The sequence below is a fragment of the Numida meleagris genome, chromosome 9 (genome assembly GCF_002078875.1).
Source record: "Numida meleagris isolate 19003 breed g44 Domestic line chromosome 9, NumMel1.0, whole genome shotgun sequence".
Lineage (NCBI taxonomy): Eukaryota > Metazoa > Chordata > Aves > Galliformes > Numididae > Numida > Numida meleagris.
This window is the reverse complement of record NC_034417.1, coordinates 19,440,931-19,461,292: the sequence shown is the minus strand read 5'-3', so window position 1 is coordinate 19,461,292 and position 20,362 is coordinate 19,440,931. Positions and strand designations below refer to the sequence as shown.

At 48.4% G+C, this 20,362-nt stretch overlaps 1 protein-coding gene across 3 annotated transcripts in view; it reads right to left on the bottom strand.

The window, feature by feature from the left end:
- The window catches only part of ADAMTS7 (ADAM metallopeptidase with thrombospondin type 1 motif 7), a 56,194-nt gene extending 35,881 nt beyond the window's left edge, over positions 1 to 20,313 (bottom strand). For all 3 annotated transcript variants that reach the window (XM_021407637.1, XM_021407635.1, XM_021407636.1), the window contains exons 1-11: positions 20,181 to 20,313; positions 19,188 to 19,540; positions 15,206 to 15,377; positions 11,599 to 11,795; positions 9,822 to 9,905; positions 8,874 to 8,998; positions 7,623 to 7,772; positions 6,406 to 6,549; positions 2,221 to 2,365; positions 1,968 to 2,060; positions 1,335 to 1,480 (exon numbers count right to left, since the gene is read on the bottom strand). In XM_021407637.1, the coding sequence (XP_021263312.1) occupies positions 1,335 to 1,480; positions 1,968 to 2,060; positions 2,221 to 2,365; positions 6,406 to 6,549; positions 7,623 to 7,772; positions 8,874 to 8,998; positions 9,822 to 9,905; positions 11,599 to 11,795; positions 15,206 to 15,377; positions 19,188 to 19,540; positions 20,181 to 20,262 (1,691 nt within the window). In that variant the 5' untranslated portion in view covers positions 20,263 to 20,313. The remainder of the gene's footprint in view (positions 1 to 1,334; positions 1,481 to 1,967; positions 2,061 to 2,220; positions 2,366 to 6,405; positions 6,550 to 7,622; positions 7,773 to 8,873; positions 8,999 to 9,821; positions 9,906 to 11,598; positions 11,796 to 15,205; positions 15,378 to 19,187; positions 19,541 to 20,180) is intronic.

Sequence of the window (20,362 nt, the reverse complement as noted above, 5' to 3'; positions counted from 1 at the left end):
GCAACAACAGGCTTTTCTCAGATGCCAAAAGACTCTCAGAATACTGCCACTGGTTCTTGATGCTTGCCGTTTCACCACATTGGTTTGGTCACTTGCAATTTCTGCGTCCCACATCCCCACGACCTTATGAAAATCACTTTTTCTCTGATTGGTTAAGAGTGGCACAACTTCCTGAAAGGAGTAACATTAATTCTTATTTTACGGTTGTGTTTACATACCTTTCCCCTAGGAAACGCCTGCAGGAGGAAGGGCTACCCAGTGCAGACATTTGTTCACTTCATCCAAAAGGCAAAGCTGAAGATTTACCTACCGTGGCCAAAGCAAACAACTGCCCAGGGAAATTCTGCTGCTTTTACAATGTTTGCTCTCCTACATGCCTGCAGCTGTGTTTAGAACACTCCATAAACTACAACTGCACTTCTGTCACAAAACTCATGTCAAACACAAACCTAGCTCTTGACCTAGGACTGAGATTACACAGCTATTCTTTAAACAGTTCAATAGTATGCGTTAAAAACAATGCACCCAAAGAATTAGGCAGAAAGAACATCTGGGCTCATTAGAGAGATTCCCTCTTAGTTTTCAAATCTTCTTAAGCCATTGAAAAATGACCGCCACTGGAAAATTGCTCACAAAGCCCTTTTCTCTCCCTGTTACAAGGCACTGTGACACTTCGACGAGTTGGGGGCCTTTGTGTGAATCCAATACAATAGGGATCGGGCAAGGAGGGAGGCATCTGGAGAACAGATGGGTCAGCGCAGCGGTCATGGCATGGATAATGCTGCTCCTTGGTTGGCCCTTGGGCTGGGGAGCAGAGAGCGTCCCCCACTACTGCAGCTCATTCAGCTTGCTCAGAAATCACTCACGGAGAAAAGAGTTGATAAGCAGCAGTGGGAGTTTTCAAAATGAGAGTGAGTCAGAACCACAAAAAGTCTATTTTTCTTTTCAGTCATTAAAAGACACCGGATATGTTTAACAGCAACAAGCGCAGAGTCTTTACTCTTTGTTGAAATCACATTCCAGTGCTCTCTGCCTGCCTGGTGCAGGAGCAGTTGTGCGTGAAAGCAGACGGAGCCAGCTCTTCCCCTCCAGAGCCTGCCATCGCCCAGATGGCTGGATAACCCCATGAAATGAATCGTCTGTGGTGTTTCAAAGGCGTGTTGTTCAGAAGGATAACTGCATAATGGCACCACTCCTCTGCTGTCCAGTGCAGACATGAGTAGGACCAGACCAGTCAGGTCACAGCCCCTGCTTTAGGGGGCCGTCAGGAAGCCTTGGGCTCCTCTCCTACACAAATGAGTTGAACAAACCCAGGAGAGCACATGCACACTTACGTGGGGTTGCTGCACTGTCTCTCGGCGCTCTGCACGCCTGCACCGCAGCTCCGTGAGCAGGCAGCCCATGAGCTCCAGGGCCCCCAGCTGCCATCGATGGCATCAGGACGGTAACCCACGGGCACACACTCGCCATTGAAGCACCACTGCAAAGGGACAGGCCAGAAGAAGGGAAACCAAGATAATGATGCGCTAACAGACCTTCACTTAGAGAGCTCTACCTTGGAGGAGCACTAAAGTCCAGTATTCATATTGTCCTGTGCAAACCCATGCTACACTCACTCCAGGGAGCCTGGGGGTCAGCTGAGCTCTGATGGAGCCAAGTTCACCTCTGTGCAATGAGAAATTCAGGGATATAGGGCTGTTTAATGATTTGTGTGAGGGAACAGACCCCTGGATGTGACCCTGCAAGCCCTGTGCTGCCATTCAGACTGCAGGTTTCATCTTTCTAGGGACATCTTGACTTTCCTGAATTCAGCCTCCTGCCAGCAGCATTTGGCTGGAGTAAGGGCATCAAGGTGACCTGTGCTGGAGTCTGCAAAATTCCAGGTTTTGCACTTTTCTGGCAAAAATCATCTCTTGCACACAGGACAAAGAATCTCTACACCTGCGAATGAGACTGCTCCCACTCACCTTGTTCTCTCCACATGTTGTCCCATCCACAGCAGCATCCAGCTTGGAATGGCACGTGGTCCCCACTGTGCACCACAGTGTGTTGCAGACACTCTGCAGAAAAAACACAGAACGTGGTTACTGCAGGGGCCAACCCATTGGTAGAGATTTTACTTGCAGGGAGAGGGTCGTCCCTTGCAAAGCCCCCACCCCCCAAAAAACCCTCAGAGCTGTATGAGTCCATGCTACGTTGGGAGGAGGGACCCTGGCTTACATCCATGTCGTCACAGAAGGTGGAGTAGGCACCATACTGCAGGCGGCACTGGTGGCTCACATCATAGAGGACGCCCGGGGGGACCAGGGGGAAGTCCAGCACCTCCCGAGCAGGGGGATCATCCAGGCACAGCCCCCAGCCCCGGCTGAAAGAGAGGTGTCAGGGCAGCGTCACTGCCTGGTCGGTGCAGGTAGGTCCCATGCACCGCTCCAGCAGCTGCAAGCAGAGGAACCAAACATCTCATCAGGGTCTCATCCTCAAATCCTGACATTCATTCTATAGCTGATATGACCATGGCTCTCCAATAAACCCTGCACCCACTCCAGCATGTGGATCTCCACATGCACTTATCTGACTTCTGAGTCGGGTGATCTGGTGTCTGCAACTGCAGCCCACGTATCCCCAACACACCCTCTGACACTCCAACATGTCCTGGCACCCCATGATGAAAAGCCAGAAATGTTGCTTTGCCTGGTACTAATCCCCTGGATTTCAGTTTTGCAACCAAGTCATCACCAAAGTCCTCAGCCCGGGGTCCAGCCCTCAGTTTCACTACTCAAAGTGAAGGGTTTCACTGAACAAACATTGCACTGCTGAGAAGCAGATGTTGTCCTTGCGTTCATACACCAGGCCAACCCCAAAATGTCCCTGTGGACGCTCCAGCTCTAGTGTCAATGCCCTGCTAATAAAAACAGAGTAGACTGCCAGCAGCAAAACTCACTCACTCTCATATCTGCTGCTACAAACAGTGCTCAGACTGTGCTGGACAGTATGTTTTTAGAAAGAGATATTAAAACTGAGCATGAAGCGCTGCCAAGACGGCCCGTGGCCTGCTGCCAGGAAGCCAAGATGGATGATCCTGGCTGGCTTGCTCTGCTGTGAGTGGTTTTGCTATGATACTTCCCAAACACACAAGAAATTGTCACTAGTTTAGCTTACAGTGTTGACTTAAACTAACATGTTTCCAGCAAAGCAAAGTCTCCAGCGTGGGTTTCTGAGCAGATTAGATTACTGCAGCTTGTTGTGATTGGGAACAGGTCTAAATTAACGTGAAACAGGATTCCTTTCTAACCCAAGCTGGCAACACAGCCCAGCTCAGGAGCAGAACGGGGCTGGGAGTTGCAGCGAGCACCCGCTTTGCAGTGTGCTGGCAGGGCTGCAGGGCAATGCTCGCTACAACAGCCACCCACTGCCCCTCTCACATCCTGCATTGGAAAGGTCCACTCCAGGCACCTGCCAGTCCCTTGCTTGGCTGGAAATAGCCCAGTGGGAACACAGCTCCTTAATACACCACATATCTAGTTTTTATAAGCAAATTCCCCATTGAAAAAATCAGTAAACACGCTGCTTTCAGCAGTCCATGAGCTGGAAAGTCTCTCTGTTCAAGTTTACCAGCAGTGAGAGCATCCTGCCTCCCCCCGGCCCACTGGAAAGAAGGATTCCTGTGGGTGACTCAGGCCTGAGCTGGGCTGGATTAGGTGTGAATTATGCAGCTGGATGCAGTATCATGTCCAGCCTCGAGCTATAAGCCTGTTTCAGGCATACAGCAAAGTCACAGCATTGCACCTCTGGAGGTTTTTCTTTATGCACTGATGGGAGACACTTAAGAAGCATACGTTCTCTAAAATTAGAAATGATTACATCTTTACTGGGAAAGTCAAAGCTTAAGCACTGGAGTCCTGCTCTAGCTGCATGCATGAAACTGCTACTCCTCTGGATTAATTCACAATCATTTATTCTGGCAACAGCGTATGGGGCCTGACACCGCCCCAAAAATGCCCTGAGCCCTGCTTGCCCCCTGTGCTGCTGAAGGCACTTTTTGTCTTGCCTCAGTTTACAGGAGATCTCCGCAGTCCCTGTATGGGGATAGTTTAGATTTCTAGAGTTATGTTCAAAATCTATTTCTTCATTAACCATTTTACAGCTGTCCTACTGGTAACTTCAACTGGCCTCCAGATCTTGCCAAAAAACTTTACTGAGCCAGCAAGAATTGGCATGAGTTTAATCTGGCTTTGAAGGGATATACAGTGACCCACACGGCAGTAAAAATTCACAGGGGTCTGCTCTGCATCTGCCTATTTCAGTCTGTTCATTAAAGAGCTGGATGATGGAATAGATGGTATGATGATTAAATCCCCATATGCGAGTAGGCTGGGAGGATCTGCAAATACGCTTGCAAGCAGGATTAAAATTCCAAAAGCTCTTGCAGAACTGGAAGAAGGGTCCAAAAAGCCAGGACTGAATTCAATAAAAACAAAGGCAAGGATTTAAACTTAGGAGGAATCAGCTGCGCAAACAGAGGAGCTGGAATGACTGGAGAAGAGCAGCACTGTAGGAAGAGCTGGGTGCTAGTGGCCGAGCAGGGGCAGCAGTGGGTGCTGCAAAGGCAAGCAAGCCAGGCTCCATGCGGTGGGGGTCAGCTAGAAAGAGCCCACAGGAAGATGATGGAAGAAGTCCTTCAGATCTGCAAAAACAGGCTGAAAAACAAGTTGTCTGGTCTAGAGAAGGAAAGACTGAAGGGAAACGTGACAATCAGCAGCTGTGGGATGAAGGCAGCCTTCTCCACACTACTGCATATTCACGGTCCCTTCAAAGCATCATGAGATACCAGACCCCTTTTTAAACTTTTCGTCCACCAGCCAGGTTTAAAAGAGCTCATATCATGGTGAAGGGTGCAGAGAAAAGAGGTCCTACAGCTTCTTCCCACCCAAAGCCGCTGCCTCAAGGATCACAGAGCCCTGCACAGGATCACAGCACTGGAGCTGTGCTAGCATCAGAGACACAAATCATTTTCTGATGCTTAAAGGCTCAACAGTGTTCACTCTCTTTTGTAAAACAATAACATAACCTGAGAGTGTTGTGTTGTGTATTTTTTTTAACACGAGGTCTGTTCCAAGCACATCTAGCAATCCCAGGTCAGCAGGGTCTCATTTTTTGGCTCATTCCTTCCCATTCTCCTGCCAATACTGTATTAAAATGCACTCATGTCTGTGCTCGCAGCAGGCCGCTCCTTCGCCTCCAGGATATCACAGATGCTGAGAGATGCCTGCTGAACTCTGCTCTACTCCTGAAGGAAGAGCTGCCCCTTCTGGGAACGGAGCAAAGAGATGAAAACTCCACTGGACAGGCAGCCAGATGGTCTGCTTCTTCCCTGCTGCAGCTAGTGGCAGCCCAAGGTTACCGCCAGCAGGAAATGCTACATCTAAAAACAAAGGTTAAAAACAAAAGGCCAAGAGTTCTGTAGATGCAAGAAAGACTCATTCCACTGAAAGCCACAGATCAACAATAATTCGCCCTACATGGAGCCAAGCCCACATGTTTCAGGCCACTGGCTGGGATTTAGCAATGGGAGCTCACCACCAGCCAGTACTCCTACCATGCAGCTCCCGGCCCCTTGCAAACACACTGGATGCAGCCAGAGCTTTTCTATTGCTGCTTCTTAAAGATGCTCGCACTGTTTTCTAATCTTCTCATAGCAAGGAAGAAAAGTACCCCTCCAGTGCTAAAGACTGGCTGACAAATGTAAGTCTTGGGCCATGTTCCTAAGAACTTAACAACGGACTGGAAAATCAGCCACAGGGCACTAAAAATAAACAAATGCATGAAAGAATTTGGCTAGGTCTCATCTCCTCACATGGTGCCTCCCATCTCTAGGCAAACATCACACGTTTGTCCCAAGCACAGCCTTGTTCCTGGGACGAGTGGAAAGCAAGATCAGGCTCTCTAGGGTGCAGTGAGAGGTACAAATCCCGTGTGCTACGGAAAATTGCTCCTTCTGCTCAGCAGCTTGGACACAGTAATGTGCTTTCAGCTGCACACCCATCCGTTAAGCTGGTACAAGCGATGTGTGGCTGACGCTGGGGCAGAGAGGAGCACAGCCAGCTCCAGCATTCTGCTACTGGGGCAACCATGCTTTGGAAGTCCCACCAGCTAAGTCAACAAAGAAAACTGCTCTGGCTTTATTTATTCAAACAACAACCTCTGTACCACTGCACAAAGTTGCTTTTGCATTCAAATACTCATCCTTCCCAGCAAGTTAAAAATACCACCAAGTGCCCTGGGGTTGACTTCTGAGACCAGAAAGTATCTTGCAGATCCCAAAGCTCAACCCAGCCCCAACTCATGGCAGCCAGCTCAGCCCCGAGCACCAATGCAAACAAATAAGAAGCAGCAGCAAGGACTTACTCAAGGAATCGTGTGATGTACTCCCGGCTGCAACGGGACCAGGTGAGTGGGGATGTGTCATACAGGAGCTGTGGAGACATGATGAAAGGTCTTTTCCCAACTGGCTCACAGTCATTGCTGCTTCCATCATGCTGAATCCCAAAACTGTGTAAGAGCACAGTCCCACAAAGGAGAGGTGAGCCACATGCCTGCTACAACCACGCAGCTTCTCTGCTTTCTGACACACTATACCAGACACTACAAACATTTGCAACTTTATGGAAACACATTATTTAACAGGGAGTGCTTAGCTATCTGGGAAGCTCCAGTGGGACCACAGATGCTGTCACAAGCTTTGTCCCATATGTTATGGAACAGGAGAGCCAGGCATCCTCTCAGTTTACATCTTGCAAGGGCTCAAATGGGATTCTGTTGCTTCACAATTAAGAGGATATCATGCCCTTGATGTGCTAGCGTGGCCAGCAGGGGCAAACAAGAGGCCACGTGGTAAGCTGGGGAAATACGGCTATGCTCTCGCCTCTGTCCAGACCCCGTGTTCTGCAACACCTCAAGCAAGGGGAACAGCCCCAGAAGCTTATGTCTCCTTGCACTGGAGTAAAGAGATGACTATTTGTCACTATTTTGAAGTGACAAAGCCAATGGACTGTGCTTCATACAAACAGCACGTGAGGCTAGCATTTAACCTAATAGATCTATGAATTCAAACAAAATATAATGTGTCATTATTACATGGAATTTTTCCCAATGTACATACTTTACGCAGGAGTTTTACTGGCAACTCAGCCAAGAATAAAGTGATGAGAATATTGAACAAAAACAGTTTATTATATAACAATTAAACTTACTGGTTACAGGCTTTTACTGTACAAAGATATGGACTATGATGTTCAAATGATTTTCTCAAGTTTAGTTGAAATCAGGATCAGAAAAATTCTGTCATGACACTATACATAGACTCTGTTTTAAAATCTCTCAATCTCCACTACTTTTAGTATCAGCAACATACACGTGTACATGTATGTGTAACTTGTGAAGGGTTCCTTGAATCTAGGGCAACCAAAAACCTAACTCTGAAATGAATTTCTCAGGGTACATTTCCTGAGATTCAAGGAATTGCTCAGCAACATCCTTCCAACTTTTATTTGTCCCTTGTCAAGTCCTGACTAGGCCATACAGAGGACAGGGGTCAGAAAGGAGAAGAAGGAAACTGGGGGTACCTGTGTCCAAGCTCGTGGGCCACAGTGAAGGCCAGGGGCAGCCCTGTGTCCTCATTGATGTTGCAGCTCCTGTGCGGCTGGCACATCCCCGCCACGTGGGACAGACCCAGGGTCTCGCAGGGTCTGTTCATTGCTGCACAGAGGTCCTTCCTTGGGTGATTGAAAACAACACACACACACACACACGGCAAAAAGGAGGTTGAAGACAGTAAGATCCAAAGGGTGATGTGAAACTGAGTGTGGGCAGAGCACAATGTCCATGGGGCCAGCCCAGGACAGCTGCCTCAGAGCAAGCCCCTCCTGCCTCCTGGTCCCAGACTAACGAGAAGCCTTTAAGCCCAGCGAACACTGGCCAAACAGAAGCAAGAATGGAGACATCCAAATGTCTTTCCACGCAGAAAGATTTATGACTCTTCCTTTCCCCTTTACTCTCTCGATATCCCCAGCTTATTAGAAAGCCTGATTAATGGGAACTGCAAGCCAGACTGGCTATGTTTATTCTATTGTATAAATAAAGTTGATGCTGCAAATAATTAAGCAATTACTACATTTCTTGGGGAAGTACATCCCAATGGTGCTGTGGTCTAGGGCAGGGGAGCTCCAGCCACCCAGGAAGAACAACTCCATTGAAGTACATGGCCTTAAGTGCCTTATTTCTACTACAAAGCAAATTTTCTAAGGAAGACAAAACTGTTGTGGGTTGTGAATCACTGCACAAACAACCATGATGCTGCCAACATCCAAGCTGCTGCAGCATGAAACCATCAAACCACATTCTGACTGTAAGGTATATAAACTTGGCCAGAGACATGAATTCCACCCAGCTACATGGGAGGTGAGGGGCCTGCTCTCAGGCTCCTTTGGAAATCCCTGAATTCATCTACAAGAGAAAACAGAGAGCTAATCCCTGTGTACTTTTGCTGCAAGGACACGCCCATTCTAGGGTTTCCCAATAGGGGCACAGTGAAAATTTGGTTTGGAAACCCCAACTGCTGGTAAACTGGGAGCAGTTTCCAGGTTTAAAACTGAGGTCTGACACCAGTTCCAGCCGCTAGGGCCAGACCACTTTCAGATTTCATGTTATATATTGTATATGCAGGCTTCCAGACAGGGCTGAGGTACACAGAGTGAGATATAAGCAGCTTCCACTAAAATATGCAACTAGCTGCCTGTGTCCCACCTGCCTGCAGCCACTGGAGGAATTTCTAGCTGGTGGAGTAACACCTACAGCATAAAACCAGGACACAATACCTTGTGAGCAGGACTGCAACATCATGATGCAAGGGATGGGAATCTCCTTTCACATTGATGCTCTTCTGCCACTTGCAAAAGCTTTTCAAGGTGTTGTCTGCATGATGGGAAATTTTCAGATCCTCCTGCCAACACAATTAAAAGTCAGTTGTCATACTGTTACTGGATCTGTTTGGTTTTTAGGAAGCAGTGGGGAGGGATCCGATCTCTGACCCATGAGAGTAAGATCAGGACCTACTGCCATCTAGATGGAATTGCTCTGTATTTTATAAGCTGTTGGCTGGGTGGGAATACAGTCCTTTCTTTCCATCAGTGATTCAACCAAACCATTAAGTCATCTGATATCAGGGGTTAAGAAACACTGCAGGAAAATACTCCATCCTGGCTGATGTGCTTTAGAGAAGGATGCAGCTGGGCAGCCAGACTGAGCAGCGTCAGGCTCCCTGAGAGCAACTGCTGCAGCTGGGAAACACAAACAACCAACAACTCTCAGCCTCCGCCAGCGCTACTGGTGGGGAATGCTCCTGTGGGATGCAGTGAGCTTCAGCCACTCAGCCACCACTGAACCCTCCTTCCCCAGCACTGACTTGGAGCTATGCCTGCCCCAGGTTTGAAGGGACGCTGCCACAGGCAAATAGTACCAGTGGCTTTGGGTAACATCCCATAGATTACAGGATGAGAGGGAAGATACTATCACAGTGGCTAAATTACAAATTATTATAAGAATCATAATCCGCAGCTCCTCTGACATATAATCCTCCTAACTTCACCAGACCTGCAGCCCATGCAGAAGACAAGGAAGTAAAGCATGGGAATCTGTATTAATCTTACTTAATTCATCCATGAAAACTGCCTATGAGAGAGCTTACAGGCTTTCAAGGCCAGCTCTCTGTGTATTCCAGTTTGGCTGCCAGAATGGAAGTGTGAGTCATTTTGTTTTCTTTTTACCTCTTCATTCTCCAGCAGGATGAGTCGCACTATAGCAATGTTGATGGGGTTCCCAATGCTGGCATGGTGGAACAGCCCCGCCACCTGCAAAGCACAAAGTCAAGTAAATAAAGCCCAGAAGAAACATCTTGCCCTGTGACAGTTCTCCTGGAAAGTACATTTGCAAGGCAACATGAGCTTAAAGGGAAGCTACTGAAGGTTGTTGACAACATCTCAACATCTTGGGGAATTCCCAAAAATAAAATATAAGACCAGATGTAGACCCAGACTATAGCATTCATAATACAGTGGAAACTGATTTAATCTCTGTAGCACACTGAAACTCAGCCAGAAACGCCTGGGGGACCACCTCCACTTTCACTCCCTAACAGATGTGTTAAACACCTCAAAGCCAGCGCTCTCTCTGTGTCTTCACCAACATCAGGAAATCCAGGGATGTTACACTGAGGTCCTGTATCCAATCCCACCCTCTCTTCTGGCCATCAACCACACCTCTTCTGAAATGCAAACAGATGCTACCACAACAGCTGAAGAGCAAACAGACTACACCAACTCACACTGACTTATCTGCTTGTTTTATGGCTTTAGCAAAACCTCCCTGGATTTTCAAGACCACCAGGTTCTCTTCACACGTGACTCTGGAGGCGGCCCTGCTCGAGGTGGCCTGGCACGAGCAGAAGTTGGGCAAGGTCACCTCCATGGGTCCCTTCCCACCTTAAACCAGTCTGATTCTTTGACTTCAGGCAAAATTAAGAGCGGCACTCCGGATGTGCAAGGTTAGTTCATTAACACATCACACCGTCTAGTTATGAGTCAATGCCTCCAGAAATGCCCGAGTCTAAGCAGCAGCATGAAAACCTGAGGAATTTCAATGCAATTATTTCAGTTAGCTTTCAAAACCTGCCTATAAGTTTCACCACTAAACGCTCCTATGGTTTGGTGCCAGCAAAACAGCTCAGCTACAGTCTGGATCTGTGCTCTACTCCTTCCCTCAGCTGCCCTCAGTGGCACCTTCCCAGGAAAGCCATTCACACTTCTGTCAACCAGGCTAGTGCACTCAGCCATCACCCGCAGGCTGGCACCAGCTCTGCAGCATTTGGGATTGAGATGAAAAACACGATGGCAGCTGCCCTGCAGCGCTCTCTTCGTGGGTGTCTCTTATTGGCACTGCCAGCACTGAGTTCAAGGGAGCCCGAGCCAGAACTCCCACAGCCCTGCAGGTCTTTTCCTGTGAGGAGACTTCCTTACCAAGCAGGGGGCTGTGGGTGGCCCCAGCACAGGCTTCAGAGAGGTTTCAACTTCAGCTGCACCTCCCCGCCCAAGCTGCCTGCTTGCCTGACTGGGGAACACAGCAGTGGTGATGCTGCGGCCACGGGCAGCAGCGGTCCCCTCTCTGTCCTGAAGCTGTAGGTGCAGGAGAAGGAGTCCTGCCCTTGCAGCACCTACCTGGCAGGCCATGTTAACCACCCTCACTGAGAGAGGGACGGGAACAGCCCTTGAGCCCCACGGGGAAGGTGAAACTGCTGCAGGCTGAGAGCTGCTCCCATCTGCACCAAGACTTTGGCCTTGGGCTCGCTCACAGCAACAAATCCTCCTGAAGCAGATGGAGGACTAAACAATGCAGAAAAGCAAATGTGAGGGTGGGAACAGCCTGTTTGGTGAGAGATTTGCTGAGGTCCCACCAGGAAGGAGCTCTGGCAAGCCCAGTGGCCCTTATGTCTCATAGCTGCATCTCCAGGGACCTGGCAGCTCTGTGGCTGAGAAAATCAGGACTCACCATGTTCATCACAGTCAGCACGTACTTCTCAATGTTCTCACTCCCATGGTATTCTATCATCTTGGTGTCTGCCACCACGAGCGTTTCCACCCACTTCTCCTTGCTGATGGAACGCTGCTTTATTCTTCTCTTCCTGTATTGCTTCTGTTCCCATCTTTCCCTCCGCTTCTCAGACTTCTCTAGGCTTTCCTGAGATTCTGAGGGATTAAAGGGAGAAAAAAGATTTTTTTGGTAAAAAGTCTGCAGCACTGGTAAAATACCATCAAGATGCCTTTTTTTAACAAAAAAATTAAAGAATCTGTTGGTGTGGATCAGGAGGTCTCACACTCACTCAGACCCATAACTTACCTGCAAATTCGCTGTACTATACGCTCCAAAAATTCACTGAGAGATGAAAACTGTGACTTCACAACACTGCACAGCAGCATTAGCACGAAAGAATTAAAAAAATCTTTTGAAATAAATTCTTGAACTGAAACAGGGTCTGAAACATTTTGTGAAGAACATGCAGTCTCCCAGAGCAGAGCACTTGCATTTTGTATCAACACATTAATTTATAGGCAAACATGGAGAGATGCTTGACCATGCACTGCACAGAAACACCACCAGTGGCTCAGCACTTCTGAGTACAATCAAACATTTCTATTTTGCTGGGAAAGACAGTTCCCCAACACAATAAACTCCATGCCCTGGAAACCGGATGTCCTGAGCCAAATCCCAAAGATCATCGCTGTCCTGGACAAGGCTGAAACACCCGCAGGGCTGCACAGAGATTTCCTTGGCCACATGAAGACTGAACTCTGGGTTTCTGTGCTTCTCATCCCCAGAGAAACAAGAGGGACATTCATTGGGCTGAAAAGGCACATGATGCCAGAGGAGAGCTTGGACGCTCCTAATGCACACCAGAAACTGGGAATTCTCATGTCGAGACTTTTCCTGTGACGCTGCTCCAAGATCAAGGTCAGGGTCAGCCCCAAGTTGGGTAAAGGCTTTACAAACCACATCACACACAGTGGGAAATGCTTTTATGATCAGTTTCTATGGGCTCTGCATTACTTTACTAACAATGGACTTTTACATTTTATGGACTATACTGTACTTTAGCTGAGAAAGAGTGTTTTATGCCCCAGCCTGAAAAATCCTAACTATCTGAATAATTTGACGAATTGCTAATACCACTGTGACAGTTTAATCACAACGGCTTCCTTGGAGTTTGTTTTCATTGTGTCCTTTGCTGCTGAGCTTCCATGCGGGATGTGGAGCACGGTGCAGACAGCTCCCTGGCTACCAGGCAGGGTTTGTATGGCATTTCCCCTCAGCATCCCTCTCACACCCTTGCCCAGCTGTACATACAGGCTCACAATATCCAGCACAGGGTACTGACAGAAACTGAATACCAGGCTGACTCTAACACCATCTGGCTGTGTGTGATGACTTGTAAAGAAAACCAGCAATACATCAGTTGAAGACGGAAGACTTGAGGTAATACAGATTCTGTAGACTTTCAGTTTCCTTTCCAGGGCACATACATCATGTCCACATTGCTGGTCTGTATTCAAATAGAGATCCAGGTACATTACACACTAGCCATACCATACTCAGTGAAATTCATTTACAGTCAACAGGCTTCCAAGTCTAGAAGGAACCATTATTACCATTATCAGTTTATTCATTTAGATTAAAAGAAGAATGCCTAAAGATAACATGATTATAGGAAAAAAGGGTTTGGGGAAGCAGAGAGCTCTAGGGAATTAGTAAGACAAGATGCACTGTCTGGAAGACACAACTTCAAATATCCAGACTAGCAAAGTAAAGCATCCGGTCTTTTCAGCTTCACTCCCCGAGCCCTGTCTTGTGTCTGTCCGTCACCACTGCACACAGATCTGCTGCTTCACAGCTTTGCACTGATTGCTGCAGAGACCCTAGGCTAGAGCTGCTTGCTCGGCATGGGAGGCCGGCGCTCCCAGCCCCAGGTACTGCTGAGCTGTGGGGATGCTGCCCCAGCTCCTGAGGCGAGCGAGCCACCTCATGTTCAAGACCTGTTCCAGACCGATGGGTAGAAATGTACCTTCGCTGTTTCTCTTGCCACCAGGATTTCTTCCCATGGTAAATACCTCCCTATTACATGATTTTACTGCAGGCATTCAATTTTCAACTAGGCAGAGCTAAAACAGCTCCAAAATAACAAGGGCAACACAGACCTCAGTGCAGCTGTACCAGCCCTCAGGACGTGGGTTCATGCTCCAGCAGCTAGGCTGCCCAAAGCATTGATTGTTCTTCTTCACTGAGAACAGTGTCAACCAATTTATGACTAGCCCTGCGATTTTATCATGGAAAAGACTTTGAACTTCCTTCTCTGAACTCTCCCTCCCAGCACTAGAACTCCAGCCCATGATCCTCTGCTTGTGCAATGCAGCCTTTGAGCTCTGCTCCAGCAAAGTCAAAGCCCTGCAAGAAGCACAGTGCTGTCAGCACTGTCCATCTGAGCCACCACTGCCTGCCTTTTCCATCTGTCGTTTTCTGGGGGCCAGCCCTCTCCCTGGAGCTGAGGATGAAAGCAAAGAGACCACTGTCCAGCAGAGACTCCATACAAACACCCTGTGGGAGGGGGTGGCCTGCTGCAAAAAACTGGTTTTCTACCTCTCCAAAAGGCAGGAAGGAGAGCTGCCTTCGCAGAAATGGACAATTAGTTCCTTGACGCTGGTACAAGCACGGTGCTACGGATACAGAAAGCATTAACTTGTATTAAAATAATTCTGCTGGGCAGAAGGGCCAAGGTGACAACCTGGATTCGCTCGTGTAAATGGGAATTCTGGTATTTAGCTCATGGAAACCAAGTTTTACTCCAAAAGTCCAAACCCCTGGCAAGTCACAAACTGATGTTTGCAAGGAATCAAAAACAAATATTCAGTCTCCACATCACAGGAGGCCCAGGAGGAACAGATGAGAGCGAGAGGCCTGAGGTTCAGCATATATGCAAGAAACATAAGCAAACACAGGAAAAGTGGCAGGAGAAAAAAACTGCCATAATTCCTGTGACTTGTGGGCTCCACTCATGAATGTCAGAAAACTTCTGCCTGCTGCTAAGCAAATTTTCCTGACTTGCAATTTGAACCAGTGGTCAGCTTTCCCATAACAAAAATGCGTGTGGAAACCACTGCGTGCCTACACTTTCGGAAACTTGGCCATCCTGCAGCAAGGAGCCCAAGGCCATTTAGCAGACTCCTACCAATTGGGCCCAGAACCGCCCACTGCCCACAGAAACCACCACAAAACCACGGGTCAGTTGTGCCTCAGTGCTCTGAGCATTTCCTTTCCAGTCAGATAAGTGGCAAAGGGGACCTTCAGCACCGCAACTCCCAAAACTCAAATTAGAGCAATCAGTGTCCTTTCAGGTAAAAGCTGGGTGCTGAGATCTTATCACAGGAGCTGAACACTCCCAGATTTTAAGATAAGCACATCTGCTGAGACACTTTAGGGTACTACAGATTGGCACTGATTCCTTTATCTTTTCACTGTGTACTTCAAACTACAGAACCCAAATTATGAATTCTAGGATCTAGCCGCTGTCAGTTTGTCGTGAGAGGTATGAGAAAGGAGACAATACCTTGCACGCCACAGGCTGCCCATGCTGCTGGCTGCTTCTTGTCTTGCTCTCCCAGGTGCTCAGGAGCGTGCCGTTTATATATCCTGTGGGGCTGCGCTGCTGCATCCTCAGGAAAGCTGGTGGCTACTGGTTCGATGAAATAGTCCTCGTTCATGAGCCGAAACACACCTTTCTAGCAGGGAGAGACAGAGATGGAATCACAAAGCCGTCTGCACCTCGTATGAACCTGAGGAGGGGACAGGTTTGTAAAATGTTCCAGGTAGAAACATGTCTTCTCTAAAGAGATTGTTTTTATGGGTATTTTGAGCTCTAAATTCCCAAAGGGAAGTGAGCATGGGTTGATGAGTAGGAAAGCAAAAGTTAAAGAGATTCCAGTCACAAGGTGCAGAGGTGAAAAGGTATCTGACACTTAGGAGTGAATTCGGGGACTGCAGGTATGCTGAGACTGAGAAACGCCTTCTCCAGAGAACCAGAAGCAGAGCAGACAAGGAATGCGTGTATGCCTGACCTTGGACTGTGCTTCCTCCTCCATGTTCACGCCAGCTCTCCCTGACCTTCATGGAGAAGCTCTGGAGAGCTGAGAATTTCAGTCCAAAGCATGGCTTTGGGCATAGTTCTGCACCAGTGTTTTGAGTACCAGTGGAGATGTTTTCATAAGGATATCCTCACAAGATGAAGTCAGTCACTTTTGCATTAAGTCCCATCATTGTGAACCCCCAGATTACAGACTTCTTGCTGTCAAACACCAGAAAACCTTGAGGGAAAAGGAGGAGGAACCTATGGGAGCTCTTGATCACAGCAGGAACTCAAATCAAGGAAAGTCAGTCTGAGAAGGAGGATTGTACTTCATGCAACAAAGAGGATGTGTCACTGGCATCACTCCTTCAGCAGGAAATGAGACCCTAAAACTTTCTTTGTTCAATTATGAATCCTCTGGCCCTGATCCAGCTGCAACACATTGTTACGGACTCACCTGGGATCCCAGAGCCTCAAACTCCATCTCAGGAACAAACAGCTATCTGAAAGCACTGGCATTTGCTGAATGGGAAGCTCTCTGAAGGGCAGCTTCATCCCCAGGAACTGGGAGTTCCTAGGCTGGGGTCTGCAGCTGGAGCAGAGATCGCTGCCCTGTGTGAGCCTGCCTGGGATGCTCTGCAATGGCTGCGTTCTGCCCCAGTAATAGGAGGTTCTGTGGGAATGATGAAGGGTTTGCCGTCTGCAGGAAGGTCTGGTTTGCCATGTTTAAAACACACCTCCTCATCTCACCGCACCTCATGCATCATGGCCCACCACAACACACAGCACTGACATCCCTGCTCCTGCCTCTCTGACACTCATGCACAACAGCCTGTAACAAGAGGAGCAAGCAGCCCTGGAGAAGGTGAAACCACGCTGACTATGTTACACACAAGAGAGCACAATCCAGCTCCTAGCACTATGCTTCATTTTAGAATCCTTGACAGCAAGAGTTTAAAGTCTTCAACAGCCTTCTAAGAAAGGTGAAGCCTTTCACAGAAACAGATCTCAAAGGCAGGTAAGGTTGTCAAAGAAGGAATAATTATCCCATGCTACACAGCTAACAAATGCTGGACCAGCTGCTGTACAAGGAGGAACAGGGGAGGAACTTGTCCCTTTGAGGTGCTGATGAGACTTATTTCAACACTTGAGGCTGCCACAAGCAGGAATTTTGGGATAGCCCATCTATGCTTTACAGTTCAGAAGTGGAGAGTGCTTCTAACTGAGCAACACTGGGCTTGAAATGCAAGGTATTGCCACTGTGTACAAATGCAATGTGCTTCTGTAGCCTACAGAACTAAATTTTCCCACACCAGAAACGTGTTCCTTGTTTACCTGTAACACCTAACACAATTACAAGGTGCATGTGAGTAATTCACTGTAACAAAGCTCAGTGACACACTTTACTTTTCTTAATAATTATGTGAGACACATAGCACATTGTTAATGCAGTTTCCTGTGGTTCAGTATGACATAAAGCCTTGGTTATTTTAAGATAGAGCAGAGAAGCTCTAAAGCAATTTAAGGCTGAGGGTTTCTCACCACTCAGTTTATTGGCTGCAGGCACCATTGTGCTGATGCTTTTTGTGAGCTGTTTTTTTCTGCTTGACAAATGATACACACCTATAGCATTTATACGATATTGTTCATTTCCAACCCATTTTAATGGCCTTAATTATGTGATTCTCCAAACCATTATAAAAAGGTGTTTCCACATGACACATCATGCAGAAAATGAATTACTTAATGAGTATTATTTCTCTCTCCCATCCATAGTTAATCCACAAAGAGATGTTTAACCAGTTCCTGTAGCATTCATTATCCTGAAGATAGGAGTTATAACAGTCCCAGCCTTTCAGATGGAAAAACTGCCCAAAGCCACAGAGAAAGTTAATGCAAAAGCAGCATTCGAGCTCAGACTGTGGTAACCAGCTCCGGGCTAAGCTGCCTGCCCTTCTCAAGCCCTTTGACAGGCTTCCTTCACACCTCAAGCCTTGATGGCAGAACCCCAGATGCTGAACTGAGAGTGAAAGTGCAAATGAAGTGATCAGACCCACCAACTCAGCGAGCTGCGAAGTGCAAGGTGCTGATCACCCTCAGATGCTGTTAAGTTTGGTGGGAAAAGTGCAACTTCGACACCTTCCAGGATGCACCCAGCATTTTTCATGACCTTCTCCATGTTATGCTGCCAGAGCCAACTCTTCTAGGCCTCTGGACACACTAAGCATCCCTCCCACGCCTGCTCCATCTGCACCACCTACTTTTTGAACTTGAAATCCTGGCTCAGAACCAGTGTGGGAAACAGCCCCAGGTATGCATCCTCAGCTCCTGCCCATTGCGGGGAAGGTGTGAGCTCCTGCTGATGTTCAGCAGCACAGCTTTGTGTCCAGACAAAGCACAGTGATTTCTGTGGCCTGTGAAGACCTCCAGTTTAAAAACCACTACTCTTTAGCAGGCTAGCTCAACATACAGAAACATACTGCTTTTCTTTAAACACAGGAAGCTTAAAATACAAACACTGCCCTCAGCTGAACTGAAGCCACCTGTGACAGCCAGCAGCCTGAGGATCTGATGGGACTCAGGACAGAAGCATACGGGAAGCCAAGGCAAGGAGTTAGCAGCCCTGCAAACGCAAAGATGTGGGGTGTGAGGATACTGCTGATTCCTACTTCCAGCAGCAGCAGCCCTGTACCCCGTGCACGTGCCAGCTCTGTGCAGGGCTCACCCCATGAAGCAGAACCCCCACACATCACAGTGCTGTTGGCACCCCTCTGCCCCTGCTTGAGAACAGGAGTGTCTGTGCATCATGTCAGTTACGAAGTTTCACTGTAGTGATTCTGCAAATCTCTACGAGATTTTAAACCCCGTGGGGACCCAGTACCGGTGCCAGTCAGATGCAATCTAATGCAGACATACAAATTTATGCTAAAGACATGAATTTGCCTTCCTAGGTGCCTGCACCACAGTCTTACTAGTGATAATGACTGTGGCTTTCAACAAAACTTACATTCTTAAATGTTACTACTGCCTTTGAAAATATTGGCCACGGAATAAGATGGCTGATGTTCACTTTTTGTGAAAAGAGATTTCACTACATGTGACCCACACTATCATGAAATGGTATTTCATTATGATGAGATGTTTCATCATCTCTGGGCTTTGAACAACTACATTTTCAGATGTGTTTCTCATAATCCTATATTTATATACTAGAAGATGGAGGCGATATGGGAATTGCTCTTTGGGAATTCGGACACAAACACAAGTAAACACAGTCCCAAGAGTTCCCAAACTTCTGGAATCCATGGGAAATTTACAGTCAGGTCATCCGAAGCAGCATCAAACCTACACAATGAGATCTTGACTCTGCTGCCGTCAGGAGGAATTTTGCCCCTGCTTTCCAAAGAATAAAGGATTTCACACAGCTTCTGCTATTTCCCCGTTGGTTAAGAACCTTGGTACTTACCAGCCCATCACACGTACTGAGCGCAGCCAGGCCTCCCTTCAGCGTCCGGCTCTGAACCTCCCCGATCATATGGCAGGAGTTGTAAGTGTGAGACTGGATCTTGGCATCAGCAATTCCCCCATACCGCCTCTCACTGACAAACCCAGGGGTCAGGAGGTTGATGTTAAGGCTCAGGTTGAATTTCAGGGGTTGTCCTTTGTAATGCAGTTCATAGAAAGCAAGAAACTTGTTCTTGGAGGAAAGAGACCTTCTGTGAAGGGCTCGGTGGGACAAGTCATAGGACAGAAAGGATCCGCTCTCGTCAACCTTGATTGGATGAACAATGTCGCTGCTGGAGGACCACAGAGCAGGCTCTGCAAAGAAAGGGTTTCTGTGGTTAGCTTTACAATTAAGCATCTTTCCTCCTACCACTTGAGCTGGCTGCTAATCTCCCAAGACAGCTCTCTGGGCTCAGTTACCCCAATGGATCTGGTAGGCTGTGCCTACTGCAGCTGCCAGTTCCCAGTATCTGCAAAGTAAGTGCACTGTCCGGGCTGCTTCACCTTGCCTCTGCCCTCTGGCAGTGCATCCTCGCCTCCTCCCATGGGCTACTGCTAGTAGCCGATCCTACAGATGTTTGTCATGGGGCTCTGCTCTGACCACGGACCGCCACAGCACAACCAGGGGCCAGTCCCAGTTGCCATGCACACATTCCCACTGTTTAATTACAGCTGTTGGAGTAAAGTAAATAAAACAAACAAACAAACAAACAAACAAAATTCTGAAATGGTGTCTGGGAACCGTGCAGGAGATTTCTGGTGGCAAAGCACCCCCCCGGGCTCAGAGAGTCCCAACGCTCTCACAGACGGCTGCTGCTGCGCTCTGGCCCAAGAGCATCAAGAGAGCCTGCAGGGAGCTGGGGAACACGGGAAGCCCCGGGCTCAGCTCTCCAGCTTCAGCTCCTATGGGCGACCCCACACCCGCGGCCATCCCCACGCACATCCCCGGGCTCACCTGGCTGCTCGGTGCCGCCGCTCCTCTGCGCGCCCGCGGCCAGCGCGGCGGCGAGGAGCAGGAGCCGTCCCGGGGCCGGCATGGGTGCGGGCAGGGCCGGGCCGGGCCGGGCAGTGAGCGTCTCCCGGCCCGCGGGGCCGCCCCGCCACCGCCGCTCTCCCGGCCCGGCCCCGCCGCTGCCC